Source organism: Haemaphysalis longicornis, unplaced genomic scaffold, assembly GCF_048455015.1.
Source record: "Haemaphysalis longicornis isolate Haplotype H1 unplaced genomic scaffold, Haemaphysalis longicornis Haplotype H1 scaffold_6, whole genome shotgun sequence".
Lineage (NCBI taxonomy): Eukaryota > Metazoa > Arthropoda > Arachnida > Ixodida > Ixodidae > Haemaphysalis > Haemaphysalis longicornis.
Window position 1 is genome coordinate 11,304,541 of NW_027526407.1, and position 19,522 is coordinate 11,324,062.

General features: G+C 47.9%; 1 protein-coding gene across 6 annotated transcripts in view; it reads right to left on the minus strand.

The window, feature by feature from the left end:
- The window catches only part of LOC144142233 (uncharacterized), a 153,683-nt gene that overhangs the window by 92,603 nt on the left and 41,558 nt on the right, over positions 1 to 19,522 (minus strand). For 3 of the 6 annotated variants that reach the window (XR_013316907.1, XR_013316906.1, XR_013316908.1), the window contains exon 5: positions 17,759 to 17,891. Coding sequence is in view for 3 of the 6 variants with exons in the window: in XM_077673593.1 (XP_077529719.1) it covers positions 1 to 739 (739 nt within the window). In the remaining 3 variants the exon portion in view is untranslated. Of the gene's footprint in view, positions 17,892 to 19,522 lie in introns of all 6 variants that reach the window. The other 3 variants (XM_077673594.1, XM_077673592.1, XM_077673593.1) reach the window with 2 other exon arrangements.

Sequence of the window (19,522 nt, forward strand, 5' to 3'; positions counted from 1 at the left end):
GCGGCACCGGTCCCAACGGAAAAGGTTTCCACCACAACCGCTGCTGGCTCAGCGAGTGGTGCGGAGGCGGGTTGGGCTGCCAGAGGCAACCCAGTGGGGGGGGGGGCGGGGTGCGGGACCAAGTCCGACTCGTGGTACTGGGTCCACGCCGAAACCAGACGCCGCTCCGCCCCCGGCGAGCTGCGTCGGCATACCTCCCTAGGGGGAAAGAGGCGAACCTCTTTCGCGCCTCTAGGAAGGTAAGGTTCTCAGTGACTTTCACTCTGATGATTTCCTTCTCCTGCTTGAATTTCTCGCATGTTCTATAGTAGTCCCAGTGGGGTCCCTGGCAGTTAGCACAGATCAGGGTTTGCGATGGGCAGTTGTCTGATGCATGATCATGTTGTGCACATTTGGCGCATGTTAGTTGACCACGGCAGGCGGTAGTGCCATGCCCGAACCGTTGGCACTTGAAACAGCGCCGCGGGTTCGGGATGTAGGGCCGGACAGAACAATGAATGAAACCTGCTTTGATGGATTCGGGGAGTGTGGAACGGTCAAATGTCAAGATAATATGCTTTGTCATGATCTGTTTATCATCTCGCCGCATGGTGATGCGCCTCACGGCCGTCACGCCCTCGCCTTTCAAACCTTCGAGCAGACCGGCTTCCGTCTCATTTATCAGATCTGGCTCAGAAATCACACCCTGAGAGCTATTGATGCTACGGTGGGGTGTGACTCCGATGTCCAGATCTGCCATGCGATTCTGGGTAAGGAGGCTTGTGGCTTGCTGGTGAGTGTTCACCTCGACCAGAACTTCGCCAGTTCTCAGTTTCTTGGCTTGGAAAGACTTGCCCTAGCTGCCTTCAAGGAATTTGGCGATAAGGAAGACTGACTGGGAGGAGATAGGATTTGACTTGTCAAGAGATTCAAGAATCAAGAAGCGCGGATAGTTATCTGGCTTTTGGGATGCATTTGTTGGCAAGGGTGGGAATGAAGCTTCGGTGCGGCCCCTTTTCTGGGGCCGATCACGTTTGGGGGGGGTTTGGAAAATGCCATATGCTACATTGGAAAGCAGGGAGACTTTCTCCTTTTACCTTACCCTGGCAGTCAAAGAGGTCCCGGAGCTCCCTTCCTGGTAGACAGGCAGGGAGCCCATCGGCCGGAGCTTGACCAAGGCTCCGACGGCCTCCGTTCGTGGTTTCTAACCCTCCACCTATAAACACATCGCCCCGGTTGGATCCAGCTTATGTTTGGGGGCTCGGGGTCCGCGGTATCGCCATACCGTCACCAAGATTGCTCAAGGTGCCCCGTGCGGGGGTGTGTTAGGTCTTCCGGGTTTGAAAACGGGGGTACGAAAATGGGGTACAGCTGTGGTCGGAAAAGCACCTTCCGAAAACCATAACCTGGACTTCATTGTGTTGCTCGAGGGAAAGTAGCCGGAGGGTTCAGCTTTTACTGTTTGTACTTTAATTTTACTTTTGGCATATTTAGTGTCCCTAAGATATACCATTTTCCCTTGGACAGGAAAAAAAGCTCCAACGGAAATCTATATTCCGTTTTATCAGAGGGCAAATTAAGGATTTTTGGTTACGGTTGTGAAACATTATTACTTACCATATGAGGGAACACGACGGAACAACAGCACAACATAGGTTTATACGTGAAACGCTGTTTACTACACAAGAAATAGCACGCGCCAACCGCTGTGCATAGAGCCGCTGATCCAGATAAAAATAATTTTGTCAAAATGGACCCATTTCGCGAGTGTAATGACAAATAATATTAGGCACTGTTCGTTTTTACCTCGGTTTGTTCCTGGCGCGCTGAGCTGTTTTCTGGGCGCTTACCTTCACTTGATGTCTGCCGCTTTTCCTGTGTACTTTTATTCTCTTTGCTCAGGTTCTAAGTGATTTTTCGCATAAGTAGGTTGTCGTGTGTGCACTCACGACTCGAAAAATATATCGCTGTTGCAGGTGAGGTAAGTAGTAAAAAATGTGCAGTGGACTGAATCTGAAACCCACGAAAACATGTGTGTACGTGCCGTCCCACAGATATGGCATCCCTCTGCGGTAAAGTAGTTGGATGCGTACGTGCAAATGAGGAAGGGCCCGTAGCTGTCTATTCGGCTGTCAGAATTAACAAGAGAACGGAGCTGCGGCATCTGTGGTGGGGAGGCCAGCAGATGGTAAACCCTCGGGGACAAGTGTTTTGATGGTGCGTTCCACAGGTAAAAGTGGGAACGATGACTGCTTCAAGGCAAAAGACAATAGCCGATGTTGAAGTGGTACGTGCTCCCGAACGATATTATTTTCTTGATTTTTCAAACTGAAGTTTCTCAGAAGCACACGCGACACTTTTGAGAGCGTTCTATATCTCTGAAGAGTTACGAAGCACTGCGATTTTTTGTGCAGTAAAGCCAAACTTCGATGACGAATACTCCTGTCATGGGAGTCCTTCAATGGTACAAATGACCATGTAGAACATGTTTTCGTTTATTTAAAATTTGCAACCTCCTAAGCACATTCAATTTAATAAAAACTGAGCCGGTATCACTCTTGAACGTGAGCTATACTGCTTCATTTCAACGAGTTGGACGTCAATCAGATTAACATTCCGCCCAGATACTGCACTTTCTATGGTGAGCACTCCATAACCAAACTTTCTGCATCCACACATCCCATTGTAGGTGCCGACGTAACAGCATAAAGATTTCTCAGATCGCCCTCGAAGGCCCACACGGCTGCACACACAAACTTAGCCACACGTCTGCTAGACCACCTCTCTTTTGTGGTGGTGTTAAATTTGTCATTTTTTTTGGGGGGGGGGTAAGTATTTGACATTTTGCATTATCTCCAGTGATGTCGCTCGCATGTGAAAAGAGCGCTTCAGTTAACCGTGATAAATCATTGAGTCAAGCATATTCAGGAGTGCCGACCCCTACTTCGACAACAAGGGGTGGATCCCGTTGTTTTTTGAGGTGTTGTCTTCTATGCAAATTTAATGTTAAGTATCATGTCCGTGCAGTTCTTCTGGTCCTAGTAAGCCCTAGTTCAAATGTATGAAAATTTAATCGGCGATGTCTTGTTTTATCGGTCGACCAGTTTGGTGGTTGTGTACGCCGTTGTGTAGCATGGAGTGGTGCAGAAAAAAGTCCAAATTATTCTTGTAAGCGGCGATGTGAGTTCGTAACCTCTGTCTGGTACAACGACTGCTGCGACACAATTTCAAAGAACAATACCGTGTGGAAAACGTCTACAAACTTCGGACAATGTTCTTCGTGGTGATGTGTCTGCTTCACAGTGCCTTGTGAGGTATGAGCTAGCGTTCAACGTCCACTACTTCCTATATAACAACAAAGTAAATGAGCCAAATACATTCATGCCATCTGCTGAAACAACAGAATTGATGACTCCAAAGACTAAGAGAAGATGCGCGGCCTTTCATGACGTGTTTTTGGGCTCTGAAACTCACGGCGCGTTATGACATAGTCTTCTAGTGCCGACGAAACTTTTGTCTGTGGAAGTTCTGGCAGACCGCAATTACCGTGTCAGTGAAGCCTGATTGTCCTGATGAGGTAGCCTGTTGTCTACTGTAAGAGACGCCATCGAGCAGCCACTTCGGCAGGACGACAAAACATGTACAAACATTTTTGTAAAGTACGCCATCGTGGTGAAGAAAGGAAAAAGGGAGCTCTTGAAGAACCGCCAAAAAGGCGAGCTACAGTCTTCGAAGTGCTGGAAGAGTGGGTGAAGCACAAAATATTCTCTGTGCTTTTGGGCGAGTTAGGCGGCTTACAAGGCTGTCAGAACCGCAATATTTGTTACCCAGTCAACAGGATTCCTCTCGACGAGAGCCCAAGGCCAACAGCGAGCGTCGGTGGGCCGCTACCCTGATTTCTACACGTTTGACAACAAACCTCTGAGTATTAGGGGGTCGATGTGAAGGGCAGCCGAAAGATCCTTTCATGCCTCCCTGCCAGCAGGAGGAATGTTCGTCGCAACGACCCGACAGGGTTGACTATGCAAGAGGGTTCACAAATTTGTGACCACGCATAAAGGAGATAAGCACTCTTTCCTGTCATTTACTAATGGCTCTCTGCCCGTGAAAGGGCGTGACCTACATTTGCGATCATCGGCTTTACTCTCTCTTTCCACTGCAAAATACGTCGGCAGATTTACGTTACTAGTATGCGTGGGTAGCTTCGTCTAAGTGTACAAGCGTAGAGGCTGTTGCTAGCTTTTCTTCATCTTGTAGAAAGTCATGTGCTGCTCCTGTTTCTAAATGAAAGATAGGACTTCTTTGTAAAAAGAAATAAAGCCTACGCTTATTCCAAAAATAGCACCAAAGTGCCGGCAATAGGGGTAGATACCCAAGAATTGATCGACAGGGCGTGTATACGTTGGCGTGGGGAATTACGTACCCGCAACAATCTTGTGGGCATAGCGCTATTTAGGATGTAACAGAACGTCGCCCATCATTCACAGAATGCCGCAACGGTCGAGAAAAAGCCGAACCGCAGCACTTCAAGCCCGAACAATTCGTTCAGGGTTATGAACAGAGTGTTCTCTTGGGGCGGTTTTCAACTTTAGGCTGCCTTTATCCACTACGTAAATTGGTAAAACATACACTCCTTTTATCTCGTGAGTCACCGAATCGGGAAGGGGTGCACACCTTTTTTTGGTAGCTTTGTTCCATCTCCAGAACTTTACGCAATAGCTGAGGCTACGCCTTTCTTTCAAGCGGGGTAAAAAGGAAATAACAATGCACTCCACACTAGCTGTATTCTGCCATCCCTCTGAATTTCTTCTTGGCGTCGAAGTCCCTCGGGTTCTTTTAGGGATACAGTTTAGGGATGTTTACGAACCAGTTTCCCTCCTTTATCAGTTATGCAATCTTTGTTTGCCCAGTGGGTTTCACAATGATATCGGAGCAAGGCGGTCACTGAAAGAGTTGATGATAGTGATAGTCCGAAATATGTGCTGCCATTAGGCTGAGGTGAAAATTGGGCTGACGTCTTTTTATATCTGTGTCGCTTTAGTTACTGTGGCAGTAGATACGTCCACAACTTCTTTCGGCTTTGGTGAATACATTTCAGCTAAGGCGCGTTCTATGATGCTTTTTTTTATTTCGTGGAGTGTATAAGTCTAAACAAGTTGTTATACTGAAGTGTCCTCGCTTAGACGCCGTGGTGCAAACTTCAAGTTGAGGAGAATGTCAGTTCAATTGATGGGAATTTCAATCACTCATTGGGCGACATGGGTGACCAGTTCCAAAAGCAGCGTCACGTACCATCAGCTATTATGCGTGAGACTACTTTCGCGCTTGACGGAAACAAAGATACTAGCTTGCGGTGTCACGCAGTCATCGCAATGGCCTTTTGTCAGCCTGTGTGGCTCATATTCTCATTTTACAGTTCGTTTGACCGAGAAGGTAACCACTAGCTGTTTGGGGTAAATAACGGTCCCATCGTTGTTGACGAAGTTCAATCCGAGATGCAGGCTCGGGAATCCTCACAGAGGACAGGGAACAAAGCCTGCCAATATGCATAACTCATCCCTATTTGGGATTACCATGATTCGACCAGTATCAGCATATTGTCCGAGTCAAGCGGATTTGAGGCCCAAGCAAATGTTTTATCACTTCTTCATACTCGCTAGCAAACTGCATTTTCGTTCGAACAAACACTGCTCGTGAGTTCATCAAAGCTCCAAAGACTTTTTAACAGCTCGCCCTTTTTTCGAACTTCTCGGTGGAGATGAAACTTTTTCCGATGTTACACCCGCCCTGTCATGGTAGGCCGCTGGAGTTGACTTCAAATCGTCCGTTCAAATCATTCAATGCAGGCCGGTTTGACGGTCGCGCTGGTACCCTGGTGGCTCAACGTCGTCGGGCTCTCATTCTTATCGGCGCACCGGTGTACCATGTTCTGATTTGTTGGCCCCGCCAGCGCTACCCAAGTACGATGCATCCCTACGTTTCCCCTGCTGGTCAACCTAAACATCCTGCCAGCCTTACTGTCCATCGTAGAGTGCAATGGGCGTCTAGCAGCCCTGAAGCTTCGGTGGGACATCTGGACTGGTGACTCAGCTTCTGTAAAGCTAGACGTCGAAGGTGGGGCATATTTTATTTCAGAACGCTGGAGGTTGTTCCGCGTAGCGCATAGAGGAGCCTCTGGGGAAACCTCAATTGTTGCCCCCTGCGGAAGAAGCAGTTGCGAAGAACCTGCTGTCCTGCAGCAATACCCAAGAAAATGTTGCAAGGAATTTGCTATAGGACGGCTCTCCTAACCGGAGGATCTTAGTGATCAGGCCACACAGTGCCGCGAGTTTAAGGCTGCTCCCTGCCCGCAACAGGAGCCTGGAAATGTCGTGAGCATGCCTACGCAGCACGCATGAGATGGCCATGAACTGGCATGCGTCATTTTGAAATTTGCAGTGGCGCTGTTTTCCGGTATTGTTGTAGGCTACAACGACTGCGGTATCTCTTCGAGGTCAACGCCGAAAAAAAATGTTGCACTTTTCTGGCGAAAAACACGTTGGGCTGTCTGCAGCTAAAGTTCTTTGAGCACAATGCCTCTAAACGGATCGTAAAGGGAGATTTATCTAACTTTTCCGACGACAGCAGTTGACAATTTGATGTCGAAAAGTATTCTTGGCATGCATACTTCATTAGCGATGCGGCTCTCTTCGTAGACAGCTGCACTGGAGGGAGCATAGCGAGCAAGTCCCGGGCGACGAGTTCTCTCCAGCCGCATTTAAAATGACATGCCTTTTCACGCATATTTGGGTCGGCCCACCTGGATGAAGATTGTCATTGTCGTGTTTGGGGACCCTGCACTTTTTTGTACGCAAAGTGAACTCGCCTCTTACCTTCTTTCGTTGCTTCAGCTTGTGGTTGGCAGCTGTCACCAAAATTCTGGAAAGGTCTCTATTTCGCACTCCTTGGTGTCCATCTACTTCTTGGCAGCGATGACGAGCGCGAACTGCATATTCCACAGATATTGTTACTCGCACAATTTATTCAATCGCCACCTGGTTAAAGCTCGTGAGTCAGTTCTCGGTAGACACAAATATGACGCAGACAAATGACTTTTTTGTGTATTGAACGGCGACTGGTGGACCTCACCTTACTTTTCATCTCGTTTGGCTTGGGGTCGTGGTGGTAACTCCTCTCACTGGTTTGCAAGCGGTTTGAACTTCATATAATGCCCCGAAGGTGGTGACGACGTGTGTTGGGTTCCCTACGCTTGGGCGGCCACAGACGTATTCTTCTCAGTCGAAGTGTATTGGTTGCGAGAACAGAACGTATGGTTCAGGAAAAATGTCAACATACGCTTGGGGCGCTTTCGTTGAAAATAGATTGGTTACTTAGTAAATGAACTACGATGCAGCCAGCCAAGGATGAACACCGTCTTGCTTTTTTCAAAGGTAATTCTGGTCGCTTACTCTTTCTACTAACTTCAGAAACCCTCCTCTTAAAATCCTATAGAAGAAAGACACACGAGAGTGAGGGGCCAAGGGTGTTCTAAAGGGAAAAAAAACAATTTATAGCAAAGGTAGTCGATAAAACGGGGCTTCTTACGGCACAGTTCAGTGGCACAGTAGTGTACAGATAACTGTTTTCAGTTGACAGGGTGAAGACCCACAAAACAGTGAGAGATTACAGATTTTCGCGCAGGCCGCAAACCTAAATGGGAACTCAGAGGAAGCCGTCGTCAATGAAGAAACAGAAACCTCACTGTAGGAAGCATCCAAGTTGTGCCTGAGGTCTTTCTGGCAAGCTTGAGTGCCGAGGTAAGCTTGTCGGTAGCAGGGATTCACACTAGAGACGAACTGTTCCGCCAACAAACTTCAAGCAGAGATAGACACAAGTGGGAATCGGGTCGAGGATGACCGGTGGTCGACGGCCCAATACTAGTAAAAATAACCAGTAAATAGTTTTACAATGTTATGACTTGCGGAAACCCTTCATTCCAATTACGTAATCAACGCTACCACAAAACGGGCACAGATCTGGACTAATTTCGACGCTCCTAGGTCTTCGATGACGCGCTCACAGAACGTGCCATTAGCCAGAGCGCCAGGCGACTGTTCGTCTGAGCCCCGGTAAGCTTTACCAAATGTTCCACGTGCAGAAGATAAAAGGTCAAGTCATGAGCCAGTACTTCACGAAGGGACTGTATTCTGAACGTCAGCCGCTGCGGCAACGAAGTGTCCTGGCTCTTTTGCTGCAGCCGGGTAAACTGTAGAGCCAGAGTCCAACAACTCCGGCCGCTCAAGCATTAGTGTCGCAGACGTAGAAGACGGCCGGGCTGTCTTGGATTTGGGAATAAATCCCCTTGTATGTCTTAGTAGATTGCCTTTGTGTCTTGCTCGCCTCCCACCTCGACACCGCGGACACGACCACCGTGTTCGCACACATAGCATCCGTGTCCAAGCACCATTCTCACCAAGTTTGGCTTCCCTAAAGTGGGGCGTTCTCTGCAAACGCGGTTGACGAGAATTCCGTCAAAAGGGTGCGCTACGCGAGCGATTAGAGAGACTGGATAAGGTTCGCTAACGACGATGCTTCTGTGGCAAGAGCACCTAGCCCTTGTCTACAAATTGCGGTGGGTGGAATCCCTCGCTGCCCTGTACCCGAGTAGACGCAACGCGTGCACAGGTATAACGTTCCGCAGGTGCCATACCATGCGATGGTCTAGTCCTACTGGGATGTAGCCCTTCTGAGTACGGACACACCACAATAAAAACCTTACTCCAGTGCTTCTAGTTACACGTTTGGCGGTGGCGAAAGCTACGTATTTCAAAATGGAAAGGAATGCTATACTACAGAATTCTCTATTCGTGAGGGTGCTTGGAGAGACGAATAAATAGTCACTGTTTGCTGGTTGCATGCATGCCATTCTCAGAAGGGCAATGGGGTCACGGACGAGATTGATTCATGCAGTAAAAACTTTTCGTGGCTCTGAAGGGGCTCGTTGCCTCGCAAGGTGACTCCCAGTCTTGAAAAGGGGTCGACTTCGAGGCGACCGTCACTAGGATAGTGCACCTGTAAGCGGCTTATATTGTGGTGGGCGCTAGCCCCGCTGCAACTTGTATTACTGCGACCGATGATGCTTGAGTGTGTGCGCGTGCGTGTTGTGTTGTGCGTGAGCCGTTTGTGTGCTCGTATTTTTTTCTGTGTGAGAGAGCGCGCTCCCGCAATTCGCTCGAATTCCAGTTGGTACTCTCGCTAGTGCAGCTTTTATTGCTGACACTGGGCTCCAAGAGCACTACCTGCTTGATGCTTGCGTAGCGTCACCAAATCACGCGTCCTACTAAGAAAAACTCGAAGGGGTATTTCGAACCCAACATCTCTTGTAAGCTCGGACGAGGTGCTTTCAAGTAGGCTTTCCCGCCAACCCAAAGAGTAAAAGGTGCTACAGCAGAAAATAAAACACGGACGCAGGAAGACGACGGGACGAGCGCTGACTTCCAACTAAATTTATTACGATGAACCTTGCACCTTTTATACACATTCTTCATGTCAACAGAACTACAAAAAATTCTAACCTCTAATAATACACCACCATATTAGCACGTGATCAATGCACTTGGCACAATCTATACAACCAACAAATCACGTCATGCCCAAAGTGCGGTACATGTTCTACAGGAAATCAATCTCTTTTTTTGACAAGGCAATAGACTCCCTGCTTACACATTTACTACCATTCCTTAAAATGTCTTGTGCTTAAATAATTTCTCGAGTAGTTTGGTTACCGCTTCTTTCTATATCGTCCCTATACTCAGTAACATGGTGCTTGCAAAGTGTGATACGTTGTTGTCGGCGCGTTTGGAATCTGCTGGGGTGGCGGAGGTGTTTCGTTATGTGGACGATTTTCTTGTGCTTCTCGAGTGTGGTAAGGAAAGATTTGATGCATGCGTCTCTTAAACACTTATTCTTTTCAAGGTTGGCCCAGCCCCTATGGTTATTACTCAAGAGGTTCCGGAGCATGGTTCAATAAGGTCTTTGGATTTGAATCTGGCAGCATACGCGAGACATGTGGGTTGGCAGCACAATCCACGCGCCAACAAGCCAGTTCTCCCGTATCATTCCGCACATTCCAGCCTGGTAAACAGGGGAATAGTTAGGCTGCGCGTCTCGAACGCCTTAAGTAAGTCATGCCTCCATGCTGTGCAAACTGCTTTTGACGAGCAAGTCAGTCGGATTCAATCGGCTGGCCATATATTCCACCTGGTCGTATCGGTGACAGAAGGCCTTCTCAGGAACCTGAAATCTTGCAATCGTAAGGATGCGCATGACGGGCCTTCTCAAGAGAGTGAGAGGAAAAACGTTGCCGTTGCCCCATATATTCACGGCTTGTCTCAGGGTTTAAAGAGGATCGCCGACCGTGTCGACGCGAAGGTAGCGCTTAGCGCTCCCCACAAGCTGGTGAGATTCGCCAAAGAAACTACAAAATCAGGTGCGAACAACAGTGGGTGCCATGTAAAGCATCGTACACAGTACGTCCCATGCGTGGATCGTGTGGTCGATCGCCTTCCCCTGAGGAAATGTGGGTCGGTGTACGTTCGTCGAACAGGCAGATACTTTAATGACCGATTAAGGGAGCAATGTCAAAAAAAGGAAACGATGGCTTCTTTGCCATGCATTGCAAATCTTGGGAATGCAACGCTCTGTTTGAAATGTGCGAGGTGATATGAAGAAGCCGTAATCAAACTACTCGAGACATTATTGAAGCGCACGAAATGTTAAGGCATGGTAGTAAATGTGTAAACAGGGCGTCTATTGCGTTGTCAGCGAAACAGATATATTTCCTGTCGAACACTTTTGCCATGACGTGATTTGTTGGTTGTATAGATTCTCCCAAGTGCATTGATGGCGTGCTGATATGGTGGTGTAATACTAGACATTAGAATTTTTGTAGTTGTGTTGACATGAAGAATGTGTATAAGAGGTGCGAGGTTCATCGTAATAAATTTGGAAGTCAGCGCTCGTCCCGTCGTCTTTCTGTGTTCGTGTTTCGTTTAGCGCTGCAGCTTCTTTTACGATTAACTATTAACTCGCCCAACAGTACACTTTGTTAAACCCTAAGAGCTGCTGCTGCTGTACCCCAAGTAAGTTGCTGCTTACTCAAGAAACGAAATCGTTCGCACCAGATGGTGAGAGCGGTACCCTTTGTAGAAGGGCGACACAAGGAGCCATGCCAGGTGCCAGTGGCCACCCCTTAAGGGCTCGCTGACGCGCCTGATTTATTCCGACAGTGAAGGCAGCACCGATCGCAGCGTGTTGAACTGCTGCCAGTGGCTTCTCTTCCCCCGGTGTTAGCGCCTTGTGTGGCAACCTACTAAGCGGTTTGGTAGACCCGTCGGCCGAAGCCGTTATGGAGGCCGGACCCGGGGGGACATGGCACCTAATCCAGCTGTGCAGTCATTCGAGCAGTCTGTGTGAGTACTGCTATTCCGAGACCACCTCGTGCTGGAACAGGGGATTGCATCAGCAAACGGCCAGCTGCTGCTTCTCTCTACTTTCAGTCTGCCAACACAGCCTTCGTGCCAGCCAACCACGAGAGACTCTTGCCACCACAGCACGTTTGCGGCTTCATCAAGAGAACATCGTGGATGCAGTACCACGGGGAGATTGTTAAGGTGAACTGACACGCAGGTATCGTTCAACTGCTGTTTTCGGTACTTAGGGTGTAGACACGAGTGTTGTGCGCTGCAACGTCGGTCCAATTGATGGTAGCGGCACCTTGTTAGCCGGGAAGACAGTGGGATTCTCGTAAACTCGCGATGACGATTTGAAATCCGTGATTGAAGCAACCAACCTATACTCCTACTTGCTTGGACGACGCACACACAGTTCATGACCGCAGGCAGAGCGCCCGGGAAGGGATCGGCTGGGACGCGACAACTAGAACCACCGCTCTGGCGCGTGGAGCGACAATTCAAGGGATGCGCCACCGTACAACTGGGAGGCTCGATTCAAAACGTTCGCAGTCGTGGCAGCTTAGCGGCCCTGCTCTGTCTCCCCTTCAGCCGAGACCGACCATCGCCTACCGCTAGCTCCAGAGCAGAGCTAGTGCGGCCTCTCAAACTACGCGGGACCCGTCAGATCTGTGAAGATTGGAGAACTAGCTTTGATTTTGTGAATAAACTCCATCGGTTCTTTGCGTCAATTGCTCTTCTGTCTTCTCTGCCTGTCACATCGGTTCCGTTGACAGGCTAGCTTCGTGTGAGACTAATTCTGACCCCAAGTGTTATAGGCAACCGTAAATAGCAGTGTAGTAATGTCCCAGTTGCAGTGGCCAGATCAAACTTACATATAAAATATGTCTGAAGGTGAGTACGGAAAGCGATTTGTGATCCTTTTGGTCTGCGGATATTTTTCTGTGGGAAAGGTCGAAATACATTTTGGTGTATTTTCATTTCCTCGTACTGTTGTCCGTACACATCGCTTTGAAAACTTTTGCAGCAGACCTTGCATTGGCTGACTAACGCCGTAGGTGGTGGCGCACGCAGAAATGCCTTATGGCAAAGCCAACTTTATGCAGGTGCTGTACAGACGGGGATGATGATGATGCCTTTGAAGTGTTGTTCATGTTCCCACAACGGTATTGACATGTTTTATGCGACATTTTGCATAGGTCCATACAATACCTAATTACAAGGCCCGCATAATTGCTTCTGGCCTTCAAGCATCTACAGAATTCAAAAAGCAACGCAGTAGTGCCAAGCACGCATACCGCTTCTCACATTCTGTATACGGCAGACAACCACTTGGCTACCGATGTGTCTGGAGCACGAAGACTGATGGGTGGCGCGTGTTTGTTGTACAAAGAAGGACTTTGTGATACGTCCTGTTCAAACACCTCTGTTTGTCATTCGAGATCCACCACGAAGTGGATACCTTGTGTTAGAAGGGCAATGTAGAATGTCAACTACTAGATATTTGAAAGTGGGGAGCGTCTGAATATCAGCTTACAAGAACATTCCCCAAAACATGAGCCGTCCTTGGCAAAACAACCTGTGCAGGCATCGCTGGGAAATTCGAAGTTCTATTTTGAATTGAATCTGGAGTTCAATTTCGGATGATATTCTTATTTAAAATCATGTGACACTGGGGTTTCACGATATGTAATCCTGTTTCAGCCTGCATAAAAACTTGACGAAGCTCAGAATAACACATAAGACTTGAAGGTGGCGATGCTCTACGCCAACTTTAAGGCCATCACGAAGACTTAAGTCTATAATTGCAGCCACTTTTCTTCTTGTTCGCTGCCGTAATGGCCGTTACTCCATCATTGTTGCTATAGTGTGAGCTTCTTTCAGTTTTATGGAAGTGATAATTACTGGACACGACCTTAAAGGGGCCTATGGTATGACGCGTCCTTTATCGTTCCGAGCAAGTGTTTCCACAATTACGCTGAACGCTGGATGTTTTTTTTTTTTTTTGGGGGGGGGGGGGCAAATCTTGGCCAATATTCCCGAGAGGGTATGCTTTGCTTGACAGACGTACACCGAGGACGCTGGGCGGTCGCTACGAGGTACGCACAAACGAGCGCTCGTCATTTGTTGGGTTTTTTTAATTGCGGGGCGGTCGCCGCAATCTTGGCAAATCACCCTAAATGGGTGTGCTTGGCTGGACAAACGTGCGCAGGAGACACAGGGTGGTCGTGGTGAGGCACGCACACATGAGCGCTAGGCACTTTTTTGGTAACTGCTGAAGTTCGCCGCGATTCCCGCGCTCACATGCGCACGCTCACATATTTGTTGGTATTTTTAACTAAGAACACGAATATTTACGACTCGAGAAACAGTTTTGTTAGAAAAACCTTGAATTATTCCACTCTATGAAACTGGCATACCACAAAAACTGAAGAAACACAGCATATTGAACACAGATACTTCTTTATTGCTTTTATTTATTGCCATCGTCGCAACAGTTTCAACATACATTGTTTTGATCGGTCGTCAATATTTTCCTTGAACGGTCGGTCACTATTTTTTGGTCGTGATGGTGGTGACGACGATTTTGTTGTGGGCCTGGTCAGCCTGATTTCCTCGGATGGAGCCTGATACACACTCTCAGCAATATTCACATCTACCACGAGCTGTGGAGAGTTGCGATGTTTACGCTGTGTGTGTGACACTGGTCCTAAAGTAATCAAACACTAATTGCGGAATTAACTTCTCGTCCGTCTGTTCACATCCACGATCACCAAAGGCACTGATGGATATGATGTTCCCATCTTCAAACCACTTAAAGTGCGTTCGCAAAAGCCTCTTAATTTGCCTCTTGCATCTTCCAGGGGAGGACGAGAAATAAACTTTTATTGAGGCCCAATCCGACTCCGTGTGCGGAGGCAGACCAGTGGGGAGAATCCTTAGTCCAGGAGTCCCTGGCTCTGGCTAGCAGTCCGAGCCCGTCTCACCAGGTTAAGCTCGGAGCCGGGTTCACAGCTGGACAGCTGCGCCGCCCACTTTGAAGGGGAGGGGTGGGGATTGGGAGGGAGGTCGGGTGTGTGGGAGCATTCCCATACGATATAATAAAGTGTACCCCTTTCGGGGCAAAACTTGCACTGTGGTGAGTGAGAGGTGGGGAAAATCAAATGCCAAAGTGTATTGTGAGGGAAGGTCCGGGTTTGAAGTTGACGGAGAGTGATTTCATCAGCTTTTGTTAGAGACAGTGAGGTGGAGAAAAGGTGCGACGAGAGAGCTTGTAGTGCGGGAGAATGCCATTGTAGGTGAGTAGGGGGTGGGCATCCAGGGTGGTAGGAGGGGGGTCGGAGGCAATTGTCCGGTGTACCAATTTTCGGGCCGCGTCGTGCGCCGCTTCATTGCCGGCCACCCCACAATTGCCAGGGGTCCAAAAAATATGGCACTTCTTGGGGAGGTTAGTGGAGTGTTCAATGATGCGTAGGGCGGAGCGAGGGAGTAGACCTTTTTGAAGATGTTGGCAGGCTTCCTGCGCGTCCGTGATTACTGTAACGTTGTCGCGACGAGTGAAGGTAAGGGACAGCGCAATGGCTATCTCTTCCGCTTCAGTTTGTGTTGAGGCTCGCGTGGAGGCAGTGGCGACGGAACGTTTTTGACTATCTACAGTCGCGACGGCGTAAGTCGATCGGTTGGGGTATGGGGATGCATCGACGTAAAGCGTGTCCGGCAGATGCTGGTAGTGGGTGTAGATGTAGTTGATTCGCGCTGTGCGACGACCATCGTGGATGCCTGGGTGCATGTTCCGGGGTAGCGGGGCAGCTTTAATTCGAGCGCGTAGTAGGGGGAAGACGTGCCAGGCGGTGAGGCTGAGTCGGGGTCGGATAGCCCAGGCGAGCTAAGGTACTACAGCCAGTGGGGGTAAGCTTAAGGCGTTGGAATTGCGAAGTTCGTTGAGCTTCGCACAGCTCTGTCCAAGTATTATGTATTCCCAAGCGTAAAAACAAGTCAGTAGAGGTGTTAGTGGGGAGCCCGAGTGCAGTTTTGTATGGTTGCCTAATTTTGATGTCAAGTTTCTTGTGCTCTGTTGGTTTGAGGGATAGGTAAGGAGCTCCGTATGTAAGGCGACAGATGAGAAAAGCTTGAACCAGACGGGCAGTTTCAGCTCCTTTCGTTGGTGGGTGATGCGCGTAACTAGTTGTGCCAATTGTGTAACTGTGCGTTGAAGTGCGAGGATTGTGTGTGAGCCGGAGCCATCTCGTGGGATTGTGAGTCCGAGTACCCTGAGATGGGTTACTACAGGAACGGGGCGAGTCTCTATAGTAAGAGCCGGGTCCGGCGTCGGCGCCGTGTGTCGTCCCCGAGTTCTCTCCTGAAGGGTTAGCAGTGCGGATTTTTCCGGGGAGCAGGTCTTACCACATTCAGAGAGATATATGGTAGTGATGTCGATGGCTCGTTGAAGCGATTCTTGTTGTTCGCCCATGGAACCTGAGTTGGTCCATATCGTAAGGTCGTCGGCATATAGGGCATGGTGGAGGGATGGGACGGTGTCCAGTAGCGGAGGCAGATCTTTGAGAGTTATGTTAAATCGCAAAGGAGAAAAGACGGAGCCTTGTGGTGTTCCTCGATGAAGCGCTGGGAAGGAGGGTGTGCGTAAATGGGAGATCCCTACTGTAGCGGTGCGGTTGGTAAGGAAGGCTCTCACATAGTTGTATAGTCGTGTCCCAACATGCAAAGTGGCCAGGCTGTTTAGTAATGCGTCGTGGGAAAAATTATCGAACGTGCTCTTGATATCGAGAGCGGGGATACAGTGTTTGTGATGCTTCGGAAGGTTATTGAGAAGGTCTTCCTTGAGCTGCAGGAGGACGTCTTAGGTAGACAGTTGAGGTCGAAAGCCGTACATGGTCGTTGGGAAGAGGTTCTTATCTTCTATGTACGCCGTAAGGCGATTGTAAACCATGCGTTCAAGCAGTTTCCCGATGCATGAAGTAAGGGAGATAGGACGCAGGTTGGGTATCTTGATTGGTTTGCCAGTTTTGGGGATCAGTGAGATGTCAGCGTGTTTCCAGGCAGGCGGAAGCGTCCCTTGTGTCCAATGATCATTGATAAGATTCAGGAGCTGGTCGAGGCTAGCAGGAGGAAGGTTGCGTATTAAACGATTCGTGATTTTGTCACGACCTGGGGCTGTGTTGCGCGTGAGGTTGCCGATCGCTGCCTCGAGTTCTTCGTAGGTAAAAGGCGTGTCCAGCGTCGCGTTAGGGTCACCAGTATAGTCTGAATGAGAAGGCAGAGGAGTCTGTGGAGAACGTTCGTACCTTTGTCGTAAGGTGTTGTCGTATGCATGCCTGGGAAGGCATGCATAAGTCGGCGGATGTTATGTTGATTGGTGAACTTGTTCTGTCGGGTACCCATTAGGGATCGAAGTAGGTGCCATGTTTTGCGCGTACTAAGCGTTCCTTGTAACTGGGCGCAAAATTGGAGCCAATTCTGCTGACTTAGTTTGGGCGTAGTCTTCCGCTTGCTTTGTGAGGCGAGCAATGCGTAACTTCAGGCGCCGGTTTGTTTTGTTACGCTTCCAGCGTATATGTACACCGGTAATACAGATTCGTTTCTAGTTCGAGCGGCGGAGACATCAGAACATGTGGTGACGTTTTCATCCTGTCATCCGGGCAGGAAGTGTGGTGTCAAATAAAATAAAAAAAGCGAGAATGACAACTAAAAAATCCCGCCCGCACACGAAGTCCACGCACTATGGAACGCTTCGCTTTTCAAAGAGGTGAACGCACTCACGAACATGCCGAGATTTTATGCGACGAAGCCACGGTAGTTTTTCGCAGGTTAAGAATCCACACAACCTTTGTCGTAAAGAAAGCTTTGCTGTAAAAAAGTTCCGAGTTTTTCGCTAAAAGTTTAGATGTACGTGGCGTACTCTCTGTACAAGGAACACGTTGTGACGTATGTTTTACGCCTATACCTATCTTCTCATTGCGCCGTTCTCTTAATATAACTAACTTATGAAGGGCAAGCCTAGATTGTGCAGTTCGCTTTTTCTTCCATTTTGCCTTGCACACACTCCGCCATACAATACACTTGAAGCAATCAAAGTTACCTTGTACTGCGGGTTTAAAAATACAGCTACAAACGTAGGTTAATTTTTTTCAACCATGGGCCTAATCTACACAACGTGTATGGGACACCAACGATGCGTTCCACGAAGCTTACCTACGCAGCGTGTTTTAGCAGACAAATATCGTTGGTCTGTTGTCATCTGTTTGTATTCGCCAAACCTGAGTGGCGTTGTTTTATTTCTATGAGCTTAAGAAAATGCAGCAGACGCTTACCATTGGCGCTTACCATCGCAATACACATTGAAACTGTGTAGTATACAAGTCAAGACTGTTTTCTTGAGAAATAGGTAAAAATGTTTTTACCGTCAGGTATAGTAATGGTATTGCCACTTTTTTTCTGCATTTTCTGTAACAAATTATTGCACGTTTTATGCAGTTATTCTTGACGGACAAGAGGGTAAATGGACAAGAAACACGACAACAGAAGGCCCAAACATGACATTGTTACACCTTTCCCAAACAGTGCAATTATAGTCACCTTCATTTCAAATGTTTTTTATACCTAAGAATGGCATGGCTAAGGAATATTTAACAGAGTTTCTGTAAACTTGCTAGGGCACGTTGTAGTCTGCATAAGGGTATGCAAAAAACAGCCTCATCCTTGTGCAAAAACAAACAAACATATACCATTTGCTTCACCAAAACATCACATGTCGAAGCATTTTCGAAGACCACGGTGCAAAGAGATTTCACTTGTCTCACCACCAATTTACTAGACACATTAGTCCCGCGTGATTGGTGTCGAGCCACAACAGGCTTCGCAAGTGTTTTCAAGATATGGGGGGGGGGGTTGACGAAAATGAATGGTGATAATGATTACTATATTTGTTGGATCTAGACACTGAAGTGCGTTTTTCGGTGCCCGAAATGGAAAGCTCTTCCAAAACAATTCGCTTTACTTTATCACCCTAAATCTTGCGCCAAATACTATTTCACGTTTATTAACCTCAAACAACCTATATCAAACAAAAATTAACGTTTTTATTTGCTTTGTATTAGATGAGCAGCCATATCATCGGCGCAGTCCAACAGTGCTTGCTAGTGCCTGGCCGCGTCATTAAATCGATGTCGGGGGTAAAAATTATGGGAAAGAAATTATTTACTCTTTTCTACAAGAACCCCCTAACTCTAGTCATGGTAATGTGTCAGTAACAAGTTAAAGAAGTAACACAACGCGAATTGGGATATATCGAACAATTAGACTTTTCAGATGAGTCAGACTCGCGTATTCAGTCTCGCGAATTTGACCACTCCAGCAAGTTCTTTTTGGTTTTTTCGTGTGTTTGTTTTTCTATTTTCTTTGGAGGGTCGCTTGTTTATTTGTTTTTTTTTAGAGTTGTGAATTGTGAATTGTGCCCAGACCAGGAGGAGGTGAGCCTTTTTTGACAACATTGGCAGCTCCAGGCCCCCCTGACCCGCGCTTCCGGAACCTCTCCGCGACACACATTGAAGGAACAATTTTGTTTTCCTCCAGAACAGATTTTGCTGGATCCTGTTAGCCTCAGACCAAAGTATTTTATTTTACCCGCGGCCACACTAGGAGCATATTAAATTCGCTAAAACCCCACCATACCCGATTATCGCAAACCTTTTTTGTCAACCGCAATGTTGAGAATATAACAAGAAAGGTAGTAAAAATACCCCGGGCCATCTCCCCTTACGTGAAAGTATATATTCTCGGGGGTTTGGCCTTTGTTCCAACACAGACGAAAATAATGGTAGGTAGAGGTATTAGGCCTTGTATTTTTTAAACATGAATCGTTCTCGCGCGAGGCTTAAACAAGTTTTCTTGTGTTTTACTACCGTGGCTACATGAGACGATGATTACGACTACGATGACAGGATACGCCAACAGCCCTACCTAAGGGTCTCCGCCCCCAATATTTTTGGATGACATACGGGCGATGCCTATGATATGAATCCCCACGGCACCGTTTCTTAACTGGGTGATCCCATCCTGCTGCAAAACGACTTCAA